At 43.8% G+C, this 11,173-nt stretch overlaps 2 protein-coding genes across 2 annotated transcripts in view; both read left to right on the top strand.

Moving 5' to 3' along the window:
* The first annotated feature begins 1,935 nt into the window (after nt 1–1,935).
* LOC6551726 (nose resistant to fluoxetine protein 6) lies at nt 1,936–5,721 on the top strand. The gene is made up of 6 exons (XM_001977269.3): nt 1,936–2,556; nt 3,406–3,808; nt 3,863–3,936; nt 3,998–4,527; nt 4,592–5,248; nt 5,314–5,721. The coding sequence occupies exons 1-6, from the start codon at nt 2,271–2,273 to the stop codon at nt 5,602–5,604; spliced, it is 2,241 nt and encodes a 746-aa protein (XP_001977305.1). The 5' UTR covers nt 1,936–2,270; the 3' UTR covers nt 5,605–5,721.
* Nucleotides 5,722–5,903: 182 nt separating this feature from the next.
* The window catches only part of LOC6549775 (tyrosine-protein phosphatase non-receptor type 9), a 29,961-nt gene continuing 24,691 nt past the window's right edge, over nt 5,904–11,173 (top strand). Inside the window, exon 1 of the mRNA XM_015155583.2 lies at nt 5,904–6,007. Coding sequence (XP_015011069.2) covers nt 5,936–6,007 — 72 coding nt within the window. The 5' untranslated portion in view covers nt 5,904–5,935. The remainder of the gene's footprint in view (nt 6,008–11,173) is intronic.

Raw genomic sequence — 11,173 nt, 5'->3', positions numbered from 1 at the left:
GAGTTGCGAATTATTGGGTCGATATGATTCACATTCGTATATGGATTTACTGCTGAGATTCTCTTAACTGGCACATATGTAGCACTTATATCGCCAGGCGGAAATCGGGAGAACCACGGCTGTTTCGGTGCAAAGTCCGTACATATTGTACATACATACATATATGGTTCGGCTTAGGGAATTATCCGTACTATCAACCTGTGCCATCGTCACCTGGAAGATCTATAAATAATGTGTCGAAGGCAGTTTCAAGTGCTGGCCAATTGACGTGCTAGGTCCGAGGGATATACACACATATGTGTGGTGATCGCATCGAATCGGGTCGAATCCGATCTAGGGTGGACCTGATTTGAATGGAATCAGAAGGTAACTAGTTGAAATAGTCAGCCCAAGCAAAGCGTGCAGTAAAGCACTTCGATTTCACAGGTGTTGAGCCCAAGCAAAATAAGGTCCACTCTAGCCGACCGAGTAGTACGAAAGACATTCAGTGGGGGGTCGCAAAGTCCACATGAAGGCTAACAGAAAAGTAAAACATACGATGTTATTTGCTACTATTTCATGGGATTATCATGATAATTTGATTATGTTGGAACAGATTATATTATCAGATTGCGCTGATTCGTCACATTATTTTCCAGACTTCATGAACCTGCTTACCTGAAATCATAACATAACCATATTTCGCCTTAAAGTGTAAGATTTTGTAATCTTTATGGGGGTAACGAAAGCTGATTTTCCACGGCAACCGAGTCCAGTGATTCATTCACATTCATTCATCGGATTCATTCATGGCAACGGATTGCCATTACCTCTCAAGGTTGTGCCATCCAGACGAGCATATTAACTAATTTATGGTTCAGGTGGAAAAGTTTTGCTACAATCGAATTACATTGATTACATAGGAGAGCAAGGCGGCTGATCTGAAGATCTTGTGAATGAATTGGGTAATCAGCAGGACGCAGCTAAGATTCGGATTGGTAGTGTGGCAAGTAGGCAGCCAGAGTTATGAGTGTTTCGCCTCCTCAAAGATGGCTTCCCTATCGATGGTTCCGCCACTCCATCTCAAGTGAGTGCCATCCAATTTAAGCGAATGCCACCACTCGATCTCAATAGACACGGCCAAGTGGCCTCTCGGATCGAAGATACGATTGCCTGATATGGTAAATGAAATAAGGCTGATTATGCTCCTTCATCGGCTTTATCGACTCACTTTTTGTTTACCTCCTTGAAATGCGAGGCCGTGTGGCTCGATTGCGATTATTCAAATTCTGGGAAGGCTTTAGACCATTTCTGACTTTTGGGTTTCTGGGAAATCGATTTATCACCCTATATCTCAACATTTATAATCAAATTTCCCGATGTTTTGTAACTGTCCATTATTCTCTTCAATTTATTAACGGGAATTATATCATCGCCAAACTAAAGTTGCGTTTAATTCCTAATCGATTCACCATAACACCATTTTAATCTGTGACCAATATTTTTATATTTATTATATTGATTTACTCGCCTTAATAAAGAGTTTTAATCTTACAAAAAGTATCATAGGTATGCTTTTTTGGGAACCCCTTACCCAAATCAACCTTGACTTTCTATACCAACTGAAATGATCGTATAATTGTCTGTTGAGGTGTGCTGCTCGTGGGACCAAAGTCCTCGGGCTTTTGGTTAATTTAATTAAAGCGAATCTAACTTTTGTTCTTTGATAGTGGCATGATGAACAGTCTGCAATCTTGACCACAGCACTGCGACTACTATTTTTTGTCTTTCAATTTGACATGGATTTATGGACGGCGGACTGCGCTTGGAGAATCCAGTCCGCTCATATGTATGAGGTAACCCATATGGGTTTTGGGCTGGATCGGATTGGGGGATTGGGCCAGATAAGACACATGCGGCGATAAAGTGGGCAATACAAGCCTGTTGATTAGGAGACGCTGGCGACGACGAGAGGAGAGTGGTTACCCCTTATCGGGGGTGGCTCCAAGACCAGTAGCTGTAGCAATATTTATAGACTCCAGGGGCGGCCGTTGCTTGGTCATCGCTAGCGCTGCCCACTCAAGTGCCCACTCCAGTCGGTCCTAAGCCAGAACGGAACGGAACGGAACCCAAACGAAAACAAAAAACTAGCCTATAAAAGGCAGGCGATCTTTGCGATCGCCAACTCAGTAACACGAACCACCCACAGGTGGCCGCGACGCGTTATATAGATCATAGCATCACGCTAGTCACCATACCATACCCACCGACGATCCACGCACGGGATTATTATGAAGGCGCATTTCGGTGTCCTGGCAGTCGCGCTGCTGTTCGCGACTGTCTGTGCCCAGGATACCTCGTCCAACTACCTGCTCAGCGGTCACTCCACTCCGCTGGCCAGCAGCTTTGCCCACCAGTTCTTCACATTGGCCTCCCAACGCGCCGAACTCGCCAATAGGACGAGCACCCAGGTGATTCGGGCCTACGAGGATCGCGCCTACGACGATGACCTCTGCGAACGGGATATCAGCCTGATTCGGGATTCAATTAACAATTTGGAGGAGTGGGCTCTGGAATGTAAGCATGGCTGGTAGTAGGTGTATTGAGTTTTTTTAGGAAGTGATCGTTCCAATTAAGATTATTTTGAACCGATTTGACCTTATATTGTCAACTTTGTCAACAATTCGCTGTAGTTCAGGCACTTCTCCTAATCGCCGCTCACCATTTACCTGGTGGCTATTCATAAATCCAATTTAGCCTTGATTTCACTTTTATGTGTTCCATAAATTTATTCGCAAATCAATTTCTATCGCTTCATATTCACTGCTGAATTGGTTGCGATAAGATCTGGCGAATGCCTGCGAAGTTTCCCACATGATAGGTTTCCTTGCACGGGAACTATGGCTATAATTTATTAACAAGATTAGGAGAATAAGACCGAGACTGATCCGGCCACTTGATCTTCTGGCTACTCATTTTTGTTCATTTTAGTTCCTTTTTGTTCTATTTCATTGACATAACAAGTGAAATTTTATTGCGACATTATTGCCCATTATTGGCGTTATCTCCACTGGCACTAAACCATTCCATTCATAAGTGGAGTGCAATTTACGACACTCGTATATCAAGCTTGCATAGTAGAGTGCACTATCAAGCACTATCAATCATATCATATCAGTCCTTTAATCTGGGGGCTTATCGGCGCTGCAAATGCCCAGCATAAAACCTGCAGGTGGGGAAAGTCGAAAATCTGTAACTCCAATTTGATGGACTGGAACTACTAACAATTGAAAGTGGTCCTTCAAGCCGGAAATTCTGTTAAGTGGATGTTAAGCTCCATGCCTTTAAGTTTTCTGTACACTTACGCATTGCTGAAATCGAAAAAGATGGATTACTAAAGTACGTTTCGTGCTCGGCTCCTTGCAGTTCCCGACACCTGGGGTCGCTTGCCCATGGGTCTCTTCTGGGGCCACACGATCAGCATGGGCCAGTACGAGGAGTGCGTGGCAGCCAGCAGTACGCACACCACGGAGATCCGTGGACAGTATTGCTTGGCTAGTGTGAACATAACCACGTTCTATCAGTCGGTTAAGAAGCGCGGCGAAGAGTTCACCCGCATTAGCTATAAGCAAACCGATCCGGAGATCTTTGAGCTTGGCATCTGTATTCCCAAGACGTGCAGCGCTTCCAAGACCGATGCGTTGCTCAAGTACGCCATCACCCACTTTTATGGCCAGGATGTGACGGAATCGGACTTCACAATGGTAACGGAAACGCGCTGCAAATACGATGCGCCCATCGAGCTGCGCGGCATTGACATTTTCGCCATGTGAGTCGATAGCTTTCAATTTATTCGAACATTACTAATGCCCTGTCCACACAGCATTTTCTTCTCGCTGATCATCTTCTTCATGGTGGCGAGCAGTGTCTACGACTACATTCAGACCCGTAAAGGAGGTAAGTTGATGGATACTTCAGTGTAAGGGAATAAAAGCTAATGAGGATTTCTTTTGTGTAGCCCCCAAGAAGCCACTGCTGGTCGCCTTTTCCGTGCTGACCAATGCACCGAAAATTTTCACCGTCAAGAAGGTGAACAATCCCAATGTGATTCACTGCCTAAATGGACTGCGATGCTTCAGCATGATGTGGGTGGTGTTTGGCCACGGCTACATGACCTTCTACGATCTGCCACATATCAACAGGAACAAGTTCTACACCTGGGTGCAGACCCCCTATTCGATGTTGGTCCAGAACGGCTCCCTCTGCGTGGACACCTTCTTCTTCATGTCCGGTCTGCTGATGTGCTGGGGTGCCTTCCGCGAAATGGAGCGCACCAAGGGCAAGCTGAACATCCCGATGATGTACTTCCATCGCTACATTCGACTCACTCCGGTGGTGGCCGTCGTCGTCCTCTACATTATGTCGCTGTATAAGTACTCGGGCGCCGGACCCATGTGGTTCAAGCTGGGCACCCAGGATAAGAGATGCGCCGACACCTGGTGGGCAACGCTGATCTACGTCCAGAACTATGCCTTCCCCTACAGCATTGTAAGTGAGATTGTTGCCCCTCGCTAACGAATCCTAAATTCCCATTCCCATCTCTTATTCCCAGTGCATATCTCAATCGTGGTATTTGGCCGTGGACACCCAGCTGTACTTCCTGTCGCCACTGTTCCTCATTCCGCTGTGGAAATGGGGCAAGAAGGCCTTGGTGCCCATCGTGATCGTACTGATCTTGTGCTTGGGTGGAACCTTTGCCACATTTATGTTGAATGACTTTACGCTGTTCCGTGTGCAGGACGATCATGTGGATCTGCGACAGCGATTGACCTACTATCCGACCCACACTCGAATTCCCACCTGGTTGATTGGCGTGATCTTTGGCTACTTCCTGTTTACCCGTAACCGTGGACGCCAGATTCCGATGTCCAAGCCCATGGTCCTGACCGGCTGGTTTGTGGCCTTTGGAACGATGTTGGCCTGCATGTGGGGACCATATTGGCGCATCCTGCCGGACACCCCCGACTCGCCACTGATCGAAGGCGCCTTCTTTGAGCCCCTCAGCAGAACGTCGTGGGCTCTGTCCATCGGCTGGATCGTTTGGGCCTGCTACAATGGTCATGGCGGTCTGGTCAATGACTTCTTGTCCTGGGGCTTCTTCACGGGCTTCAGCCGATTGTGTTACTGCATGTACGTCATTCATCGCATTGTCCAGCTGGTCAACGCCGCTCGTCTGCAGACAGACACCCACTTCTCCAACTACGATGCGGTATGTAATGATAATGCTCCTGCTGCTCGATGAGGTGATCCAAATTGTTGAATTCCCATTCACAGATCCTCCGCTGGTGGCACGACTTTGGCATCACACTTACCGCCTCGATCTTTGCCACTTTGGCCTTCGAGGCACCCATTTTGGGCATCGAAAAGGCCATTTTCGGCAAGCCGGCGCCCAAGAAGCCAACTCCCGGTGAGCTGGCCAGGACTGCCCCGGTGGCAGCCGCTGCTGCTGCCGCTGAACTGGAACCGAAACCGGAGCCGGAAGCGGAACCGGAATCGGAAGCCAAGGAGACCAAGACGGAAATAGCGCCCGTTCCCACGAACGAAGAGAATCCATCCAAGGCCTAGACTCTGCAGCCTCAACACGATTTTTTTTTTACCACCATGCGAACCAATTTATTGTGCGTAGTTAGTTTAATTTATTAAAAAAAATTATTTTCAACATTTAAACGGTTCAGCTATTTATATCCAATTTTACATGCCCAATGAGTGGCTTTTATAGAGATTCTGTTAACAGCGCTGTGGCGTAACATTTCTGTTAGTAAAAGCGCCAGTACGGCCGAAATGGGAACATTGCTATGCGGAACCAATGCGCCACCTAGATGGTAACTCGATGAATCGCTTAATATCGATAGACAAGGGCAAACATCGAAAGGTATCGAGAGCCGAAAAAACATCGATGCCCGATGCATTGATGTTTATTCACATCACTAGCTCTACGGTAAAAATGGAGGCAGAACAACAAGAATTCGTAAGTTCCGTTCCCAAAGTGAACCAAACAAACAAATAAATATTGTTTATGCGCGCTACTGTGCCGCCTTGCCGCCCACTGGCACGCCACGCCCACTCGTCAGTGCAAAGTTGTGATCGTCATGGTTTGAAGAAAACAGGACTTGCAACGGGAAAACCTTAATAACAGAAAGGCTTAACGAAACGTTTACCGAAATTTTGCGTGCGTGTTTTCAACCTGTATTCGTATGCCAGTGTGTTTGTGTGTGTCGCTATGCGAGCTTACCTGTGCGTGTGTGTGTGCTGTTGGGCAAACTTTTTGTGTGGCGGTATTTGTGCGTTCGTTCCGCAATTGCAATGTTTGTATGCATGTATGTTTGTGCACTGGAAGTGTGTGTTTATATCGGTTAACACGTGCCGCCCCCGCCCCTCTGCTAATCACTCCGTCTCCTTCCCTCTCGCGCATTCCGTTGCAGCTCTCTTATCACTGCATGTGTGTATGTGTGTGTGTATGTGGGTTCGCTTCATTAGGGAAAGTGATTTCCGGAGTGCAGTTGTTGTTGGTTACTGTTGCTCTTGCAAAAGGGTCAAAAACCGGTTTAGTTGCAAGCGAAGTAGGAAAAAGAAAAACTGAGAAACGAGTGCTGGAAAAACGCTTTCCCTTCGTTAAAATAACCGTATTTTGTTGATTTTTTTAAGCCGGCCAATTTTGCATTGCACAAATCTTTGCTCCCAATACCGTTGTCACACATACACACACACACACTAGCGCACAATTGTACTGCCATTGTTTGCTTAATCACTTACGAGTGCGAGAGGGAGAAGGAGGAGGAGTGAGAAGAAAAGCGGGGCGACTGAGAGATCGAGTAAATATATTAATTTAATTGGTTTTAAATTCCTCTAAAATATTCCATATGGTATTACAAATCTTGATAATATCAAAGCTCCCCAAAATAATAATTTGTATATATTAAAGTAATTCAGTAAAAAAGGTAAAAAAAATATACATATGTTCTTAAATATAGTATACTTTCGAAGACTATTTTTTATTTAAATTGTTATTTTCATAAGCTGCAACCGAATTATGTTTTTTTTTTACTATAGTTATCTTATATAGAAACATTTTTTTTCGAATTATTTTGTAAAATGTATTCATCTATGTACATCTTTAATAGCTTAAAATAGTTTTCAAATTGGCTGAACAATTCCTCGAAATTTATTCGCAATTCTGTGTTAATAATTTCCATACCGAAATTCTTTTGAAGTCGCCAGTTTCCCAATTTTTCTTTGTATTTTCTCTACGCCAATCGGAAGTAGCGTTGTTTATGTGCTTTCTCGATAATTTATTTATTTTCTTCTCAAGATTTCCCCATCCACCAGCATCGTAAATTCGTATTTCTTTGGAAATCTTATTTCGGGTCTTCAAAATTGCTTTAAGGCGAAATTTTCATTCATGCAAATTTATCGTTGCTGTTTTTACACGTGGTAGTGATGAAGTGAGAAAAAAGAGAGAAGGTCAATTTGTGGTTTATTTTCTGATTTGCCATCCATATCACGCGATCTTAATTCAGATTGAAAATCACCTACGGATAATACTATACAGGGATTTTTTTAAATTTTAATCTCAGCTGTGTGTGTTCCAAAATGTTTTTTAAAATTATTTCTCATAGTGTTATAATTCTATTGATTCTTTATGATTCCATTGAAAATTAGGAACACTAATACACGAACTTCATATCCTATTAAACTATTTCATATATTTCAAATACTATTGGATTGAATGGAAGCGAAATGATAAATTCCAAGGTCTCGGAATTCGATCGATGGAAAATCCTGGCATCCTTTGATGGCTTCTGCCGCTTTCTCCCACTATTTCTTTTTTTTTTTGCTCGCGATTTGCACATATTTCGTGTGCGCACAATTGATTTTACTTCAATTGACATTACCAACTACAAATTGTTGCGTTCTCATTGTTGCATATGTTACTTGCCAACTTTTGTGGATGCCACCACCCCCAACTAGTCCGTCCGTCAGTCTGTGTGTTCGATGCATAAATCATATTGCTCATAAAAAGGGCAGACAGTCGGGCAACAACAATGACAACACTTCAGTCTTCTCTCTGGTTTCTGGTCCTCCATTGGATTCCATGTGCACAAATAAATTTATTTGTGCAGTAAATTCGCCAGTGGCGCTGTTTTCTTCTCTTGCGAAAGGGGGCTTCAGTTGGTATTCTCAATGCTGGATTTTCGCATTTAAAATTGGTTTGCATTGAACAGCTTTATAGCTTGATAGGAATTCTTTACGATAAGCGTATTAATTCTAGCATAACTTACGAGCAAAAAATTTATCTTGTTGTGCTGGCCCTTAATAATTATTTGTTGCTGCCTTAGGCGCTTTAGTTTTTCCCATTTCAAATGCAAGCCCTAAAACGAATTTTGAAGAACCCTTTGTGGAATTTTTTTCAACTCTACCTCTGCGCTGCGAGCGCTTACAAAGTTATGAAATATTTGTGTCCCATTGCAGTTGACTGCTCGTCCTTTTCATTCCCGCCGCAACTTGGCTTCCTTCCTTTTCTGCCAACAACATCATCATCATTTTGCCCTTTTCGGTTGCCCTGGATTTATTATGGCATCCTTGTGCCGGGATTTTGAACCCAGCCCAGCCCAAAGTACAATAACCCAGGGCAGGGCAGCCACAGCCAAAGGATGATGATGGTGGTTGTGGATGAGGGTGGGCATGGGGATGAGGATGAGGATGAGGTGGCGGCAGCCTGTTGCTATGCCTGTTCTTGATTTGACTGGGCTTCCTCATTTGCGTTGATTAAGCCGCGAGGGCTGTGCCACAGATAGCGGCCACAATAACTTTCATTAAAAGCGAAAAAGCGAAGAATATAAATAAAATGGAAAATAAACACTAAAGCGTTGTGCAACTGGGCCCATGTGTGTTCGCTCGCTGGAAATGGGTCAGGCCCAGTAGTAGTCCCCATTCGCATTCCAAATCCCAGTGCTTCTTTCTCTTATCATAGCCCAGAACCAAGCCCACAATCTAGCCAAAGTGGAGCAGCCGCCCGGACCGAAATCAAAACTGGAACGGTGTTTGGTTGGTTGGGGGCTGTCTGCAACTTTTCCTTCCCTCCCAATTTCTGGGAGCTCCGTGTGCCTAGCAAAAATAATATTCCGAAAATAAACAAACTGGCGAAAAAATACAATTTTGAAGGGGAGAGCAAAGACAGGCCAACAAATGCGCAAAGAAAAACTATAAAAGGTGTGGGCTCCCCCACAGAATACCTTTAGAACCTAATGTCTGGCTGGCTTTAACCCACTGAACTTAACTAAATAGCACTCAATGCTCAAACTATATCAGCAAACTAAATGGATGGATATAAAGATGTCACACAACTTAATCTCCTTGGGCAAATAAAATACTTTGCAACTCTTCAAACTTTTGCGCTTTTCAACTGGAATGCTGGCAATGGAAACCGACTGTTTGCATATGAAAAATTCAATTGCGCAATTTCTGCGATTACTACAGTTTACTTGTTTGCGAATATTTATGGTATATATATAAACATATAGGCAAGAATCTGATTGTTCGAGAATATTTCATTGATACTCGTATGGGTGCAAGTGGAACGGATTGTTTTGAATAGTTTGTGTTACTTGTCTATTACACTTAATGGCATAAATATGTGTTTTTTGTCTACATACATATATTTTAGGTTGTTTAGCATACGCTGAGTTTAGTGCATATGTAATATTGATATATTCAAGTCTTGAATTCCATTGTATGATGCCTCACATCGCCCTTTTAGAACGAAAAGTATTATTTTAAAGTTCTCGAACTATTAATTACAGCTTATCCGTGATCTGCATCCTATTTGCCTCCTAGATCTCAGCAATTGACCATTAATATCCGAGCCTCCTGCATTGTTAACCCTTCGATTGTTTACCAACCAATTGCTCCTCTTCTCCGGGTATGTGTGTTTGCCACCAAAGTGGGTCAATGGATGCAGTCTGGCTATCTGAGAACGGCCATTTTAATCGTGGCCAGATTCCAGGTCCGACGTTTATTACGATTTTCCATTTACTTATGGATAATTGGAACTATTGCGATTGCCAGTGCTTCTCTGGGCAATGGAGGAGTAGAACTCGGTGTGCAGCTAGGGCATTGTGTTTCGTTTTTGTTGTTCGCCTCCATGCCATGCCTCCATGCCTCCAAGCCTCCATGCCAATCAGGCAGGTTGTTGAACTCCCTCGACTCGCAGACTCGCATGTGACCGACCGGGTGAGTGGCTCTCAGAGACCAGAGGCGCAGCTCTTCGCCTCCGTCGCGCTAGTTTATTCTGATTCTGATTCTGGATCCGAATCCCAATCTGGCGGTGATGATGCTCCTCCTCAGAGCTTCAGATGCTGGCGTGGATTTGCCCTGTGCTGTTGCTTCCGCGCAGATTTCTTTGCGAGTACAGTAGCAATTAGATAAGGCAGTCTAGTTAGACGAGAAATTTGTTACGAAAGATATTTGGAAAGATCTTGGCATTAAAGTTGCATAGAATATATTTAATACTGATTTTATAAATCACATTTAAGATATTTGAAAAATTACAAAATGTGTATATCTTCAGAGATCTGCACATTGTTAGAGCGATCAGTCCGACTGAATTCGATTTATCGAGAACTTACTGTGGTGTATCTGATTTTCTTTTATTTTCTTTTTGGCTTTTTCTATATCCCTCTTTATTTCTTAGGCTCTTCTCAGTTCTTTGGCTGTCTTTTGCACAATTACCAGCAAAGTTTTTGGCCTCGCTGTGCTTTACTTTTGCCTGCTGTTGGTTCTTTACACAAATATATAGTTTCTAATGCGAGGGCCCCCATTGTCTGAGTCTCCATTTCCGCTGTTCTTAACCCCATCCCATCCTCCTCTCAACGCATTGTGTCGTGCTCAAGTCTTCATTGCGATATATTCTCAATTGCATTTGGACCACGGCCTGACAATGACATGTGTCCCCATCTCGTCCGTATCTTTCAGTTTTCATCTCGCATCTCTTGACTCCCAACTTGCCTTGATCCCATCCTCAACACTTTCGAATGCCGCGGGCTTTTAAGCATTTCCAACAAAAATCAAAACTAAAGGTACACGTGGAAAAATAAGCAGATATTATTGACTTGGGAAAGTAATTTTATGGGTTCAT

Source organism: Drosophila erecta, unplaced genomic scaffold, assembly GCF_003286155.1.
Source record: "Drosophila erecta strain 14021-0224.00,06,07 unplaced genomic scaffold, DereRS2 tig00000152-arrow-arrow-pilon, whole genome shotgun sequence".
In the NCBI taxonomy this organism is placed as follows: domain Eukaryota; kingdom Metazoa; phylum Arthropoda; class Insecta; order Diptera; family Drosophilidae; genus Drosophila; species Drosophila erecta.
This window is presented reverse-complemented; position numbering and strand designations above follow the sequence as displayed.

What these genes read in the sequence shown, in the direction of transcription:
- LOC6551726 (XM_001977269.3), top strand. Translation starts at nt 2,271, where the DNA reads ATGAAGGCGCATTTCGGTGTCCTGGCAGTCGCGCTGCTGTTCGCGACT. An exon ending in GGCATTGACATTTTCGCCAT is followed by an intron (nt 3,809 to 3,862) that starts GTGAGTCGATAG and finishes CTGTCCACACAG; the next exon opens with CATTTTCTTCTCGCTGATCA. An exon ending in ATGCCTTCCCCTACAGCATT is followed by an intron (nt 4,528 to 4,591) that starts GTAAGTGAGATT and finishes TCTTATTCCCAG; the next exon opens with TGCATATCTCAATCGTGGTA.